The following is a 5401-nucleotide window of genomic DNA, read 5'->3' on the forward strand; positions in this document are numbered from 1 at the left end:
AGATTAGAATGGAATATAGAGCTGAAAAGTCATACAAGGAGGGTGACTTCCATTTCTGGGCTGAAAGCAGGGTTCCTATTTTCCCAGGAGAGAGGTGCCATCTCTAGTTACATGTCTCTTGGACTAGCAAGTACCCTGACAAAAAGTAACATAGACAAGGAAGGCTTTATTTGAGTTCACAACTCCAGGTTCCAGTCCATCATGTCAGGGATGTCACAGAGGTGGGGCTTGAGGATGTCATATCACAGCTGCAGTCATGAACTCAGGGAGATGCATGTATCGTACCTACTACTGGCTCGCTGTAGAACTAGCTAGATTTCTCTACTCTTACATAGACCAGGACCCAACATATGAAATGATGTCTCTCAAAGTCAAATTTGGTCTTTCGACTTCAATTAACAATCAAGAGAACCACTCCCAAGACTCGGTTCACAGGCCAACTTGATCCGTGTAATTCCCGGTTGAGATTCTTTTCCCAGGTGGACCTAGGTTGTGTCAGCTGGACAATAAAAACTAACTAGCACAGAAAGTTTCTTACCAAAGGAGGATTTCCTGTGATCATTGATTACAATTGGCGCCTGAAATCTGAAGATCCCGGAACAGGCTAGAGGCACCAGTGGTGGAAAGAGATGTAATTGATATCTTGCAAAGTTTGATGATGGGGTGTTTGAAGTGGAGAGAGGACGAGGGCAAATGTAATTCTAAAACTGTGCTGCCCCCGATCATTCTGAGCAACTCGGGAAAAGGATAAACATGCAGGAGTCAGCTTTTGACAGATGCCTATGCCAGTCTCTAAACAAACAAACCTTTACATCAAACCTCTCATGGTTGATAGTATCTTCTTTACACAGAAAGAAATAAGTTCAAATGTTTGTTCTTTTGAGAAGGTAAAGATGAGCTCGGTTTCTCACAAATAGCAGTTGGAACTGATAGGCTTATGAAAACAAAGGATTTATGTGGATAGGAGAAGTATGGGCTGGGGTCAGCCATGGGGATCATTACAGCGCTTGTACATGAGGAGTAGCTGTAACTACAGTGTCTGATGGGCAGCATGGAGCCAGAAGAGAGGAGAACTAAGACAATGGAAGAAAGCCATAGTGAGCATCTGACTGGAAGTAAGGAAAGAGATAGCAAGAAATAACTGAGGAGTGAAAATGCACCCGAGGATAAAGCTCCCCAGAGGAAATCAAAGATCCTAACTTCTCAAGATTGAATACAGACTTCATTGTGTACGACTGTGAAAATACTTCTTGCTTTCATTTATTTAGCATCCATCCGTTCATTCATTCACCATCCTGAGTCTCTGCTTCCTCTGCAGCTGCTGGCAGAACCATGGCAACGACTCCTGATGCTGTTTTTGAGGCCCTCATGAACGGAGTGACCAGCTGGGATCTTCCCAAAGAACCAATTCCCAGTGAACTCCTCCTTACTGGGGAGGCTGCCTTCCCAGTGATGGTGAATGACAAGGGCCAGGTGCTCATTGCTGCCTCCTTCTATGGCCAAGGCCGCCTGGTGGTCGTATCCCATGAGAGCTACCTGCTGCATGCTGGCTTGGTTCCATTTCTTCTCAACGTGGTGAGCTGGCTCTGCCCCTGCCCAGGGGCTCCCATTGCAGTGCATTCTTCCTTAGCATCATTAGTTAACATCCTAGGTGACTCTGGGATAAATGCATCGGTTCAGCCTGAACCTAGAGAGGCCCTGGGAGTTTATTGCATTGATGCCTACAACGACACCTTGACTGAGAAGCTGATCCAGTTCCTGAAGAATGGAGGAGGCTTGCTAATTGGAGGCCAGGCTTTGAGTTGGGCTGTTCACCATGGCCATGATAAAGTGCTGTCCATTTTTCCTGGAAACCAGGTGACAAGTGTGGCTGGAGTGTATTTCACAGATGTCTGTGGGAATAGAGACTGGTTCAAGGTTTCTAAGGAGATACCCAATCTCACACTCTATGTCCAGTAAGTGATGCTTTCCTCGTGGGAATTTTATTCTTGTTAAGTAACAGCCCAATTACCCTATTTCAAAAGGATATTTCAGCTTAACAGTGAATAAATTGGTTATTACAGAGTGAAATAATTATAGCTACTGATGCAATTATCAAGTATGGTAGTTTTCTTAGTTAATGTTCTATTTCATGAAGAGTCACCATGACCTCAGAAACTCTCATAAAAGAAAAGAAAACATTTAATGGGGAGCTAGTTAACACAGTCAGAGGTTTAATCCATTATTGTCACTATGGATATGGTAGCACACAGGCAGATATGGTACTGGAGAACAAACTGAGAGTTCTACATCTAGACTGATGGGCAGGAGAGGAAAGACTCTAGGCCTGGCTTGAGCTTCTGAAACCTCAAAGCCCACCCCAGTGACACACATTCTCCAACAAGAAGTGCCATTTTCTAATGCCATTCCATACTTGAATCTATGAGGGCCACATTTATACAAACTGTCATAGTAGTTAAGCAACAATATCTTCTGTTCTTTAGTATAGACTGGTCGGTCATTTACTACCTTGAGGTCAGGGTATTTTGTTGTATTTACAATTGAATAGCCTCATCATAAGTAATTACAGAGGAGTGGTTACAACTCGAAAGGTAAGTTATGAAAAAGTCTACAAAATATATAAAATATAAATTGTGGGGTTTTTTAATGTCTGGGAAGATGGTTCAAAAAGAAAAAGTGTTTGCCAAGCAAGTGTGAGGACCACAATTAAATCCCAAGCAACCACATAAATGCTAGGTTGACATGGAGGCCATTCAATAATCCCAGTATGTAGGAGGTAGTGATAAGGGATCCGTGAAGGAAGCTTTCTATTGGGCTACATGAACAGGTAAGCTGTGGGTTCAATTGAGAGATCCAGCCTCAATAGCTAAGATGGAGAGTAACCAAGGAAGACTTCTAAACATCAGCCTCAGTCCACCAAGTCTGTGCATGTGCACTCTTAAATCTGTCTACACACAGATGCAAGTACACACATACTACTAAACAGGCATATATACACATACCCCTCACACAGAGAGATTTTAAAAAAGAATTGCATCTACCTCGCTTACCATTGTATTCAAACATCATGCAGGACCTGGCATTGTAAGTAGGGACTAAACATGAATGAATGAATGAATGAATGAATGAATGAATGAGTCAGTCAACCAAATACAATGTCAACCTATTCCAGGAATAGCAAGGAAAATGTAACATGAATAAACTGTGTAGCTTTACATTCAGAAATCTCCTTCTCCTTGAGCAGAGTAGAACCATCAGGAAAAGGTAATGTCTGAGTGGCTAAGTGTGGTGAGATAGCTAGCACCAGACCTGCAGCATCTTCTTCCGTAATAGACCAGAATTCTTCACAAGGATTAGATAAAAATTTGGGAAATAGTGGGTTTTCCTTATCTGGAAGATTGGAATCAACTGCTCAATGCTTTTGACTCCAAAAAAGATTCCATTAGGAGTAACTACAGTGTTGGGTGGTGATGGCCCAATCCCAGCATTTGAAAGCTGAGGCAGGCAGATCTCTGGGCCCAGCCTGGTCTGCAGAGCAGGTTTTAAAACAGACAGAGATACATAGAGAAACTCTGTATTGAAAAATGAAAACCAAACCAAACAAAAAGGAGTAACTACCACATGATGGAGGACACCAGAGATATAAGTTATTATCAATATTTGTTGTTAAAGTTTTCACATGAGTATCATATCACGTGCAAGTTTTCACACCTAGTCTAAGAAAGCAAATTCTGGATTCAAAAATATTTGTTTATGAGATGTTTATTGAAATTGAAAATTGCCACTTTAAATTGCTATTTTACTCATGACAAAATATAGCTTATACTATTACTAGTGTTGAATATTATGAATTTTTGCTTGATATTATTGTTACTATTCATTTGTGTTTCTGATTACTGAAATATTTATAGCAATTCTCACTTCTTTCTTGAAGTGCTTGCTCTTCATTTTTTTCTACTTTCATCTTTTCCTTTGATTATTAAGTGTTCTTTCTGTATTATAAATACTACTTTTTTGACTTTTTTACATGTTGTAAATATTTCCTTCCACCTTTTGCTCAATATTTTGGTTTTGTCTGTTTGGTTTTTGGTTTTGTAGTCTTTTGTTTTGGTAATTATTCTTATGCACACCTGCTGTGATTAACTTTATCAATTTTCTTTCCTTTCTTCCCTTCCCTTTCTTCCCTTCCCTTTCTTCCCTTCCCTTTCTTCCCTTCCCTTTCTTCCCTTTCCTTTCTTCCCTTTCCTTTCTTCCCTTCCCTTTCTTCCCTTCCCTTTCTTCCCAGTTAACAATGATTTGAAGATGCATCATGGTGAGGTAAAAGTATCACTCTCCTCTGTTCACTCTTGAGGGTTTTGGACCAAAAGAGCTGAGATCCAGAGAGGTCTCTGCTGACCTACCAATACTCTACTCACTTCTTTTGCAGACACTGATGTGAGAACTGTCTCTTTCCAGATGCGAGGATGAGCTCAAGGATGACCAGCAGCAGCTCCTGAAAGGGTTGTCTGAGATGGACATTGAGACAGGGGCAGTCCCCTCCCAGCTGCTTGTGCATGGACAGCGGGCATTTCCCTTGGGAGTAGACAATTCATTCAACTGCTTTCTTGCAGCTGCCCGCTATGGCCGTGGTCGGGTGGTGGTGGGGGGACATGAGAGTTTGATACTTAATCAAACTATGCTGCCATTTGTGCTCAATGCTTTACACTGGCTGATGGGGAATCAGACAGGCAGAATTGGGTTAGCTCCAGAAATGAAAGCACTGAAGTCGATGTTACCAAACAGCAATTTCCAGTGGAGTGAAACAGGACTTCTAACCAATGACTTGAGTGTGTTTTGCTGCCGCTCATTCGCCAATATAGATTCCGAGAAGGTAGAGGAATTTGTTGCAGAAGGTGGAGGCTTGCTAATTGGTGCAGAGGCCTGGTTGTGGGGCCACAGGAACCCAGACTCTAACTGCATGACTCAATACCCAAATAACATCATTCTTAAACGTTTTGGCCTTGGCATCATTAGCCAGGTGGTTCACAGAGGCTCTTTCCCAGTCCCCAACCCGGAGGTGATAAACTATCATATCCGTAGAGCCCTGTCCCAATTTGAGTCCATGATCTACAGCCCGGGGAGTAGCTTACAAGAGAGCTGGCTGGATAAGCTCTCACAAGACTGTTTCTACATGTTTCAAATGACGCATCAGAGGATTTCCATCTACGACTCGGTGAAGAAACATGCCCTAAAAATTATCCAAAGCAAGGGCTTCCCAACTGTGACTGAACAACACCCAATCACAAAGGGCAGCCCTCAGGCTTTTCTGCTATCCCTGGCTTATGAATTGTTCAAATCTGGAGTTGACAGATCTCAGCTGCTTCCCCCTCCGGCCTTACTACCTCCTACGGAATCTCCGATA

General features: G+C 42.4%; 1 protein-coding gene across 1 annotated transcript in view; it reads left to right on the forward strand.

The window, feature by feature from the left end:
- Positions 1 to 1332: 1332 nt before the first annotated feature.
- Positions 1333 to 5401, forward strand: part of LOC117720893 (TRPM8 channel-associated factor 3) — a 9306-nt gene continuing 5237 nt past the window's right edge. Inside the window, exons 1-2 of the mRNA XM_034519601.2 lie at positions 1333 to 1955; positions 4456 to 5401. The exon at positions 4456 to 5401 is cut by the window's right edge and continues 19 nt beyond it. Of these exons, the coding sequence (XP_034375492.1) occupies positions 1333 to 1955; positions 4456 to 5401 (1569 nt within the window). The remainder of the gene's footprint in view (positions 1956 to 4455) is intronic.

Source organism: Arvicanthis niloticus, chromosome 15 (genome assembly GCF_011762505.2).
Source record: "Arvicanthis niloticus isolate mArvNil1 chromosome 15, mArvNil1.pat.X, whole genome shotgun sequence".
Lineage (NCBI taxonomy): Eukaryota > Metazoa > Chordata > Mammalia > Rodentia > Muridae > Arvicanthis > Arvicanthis niloticus.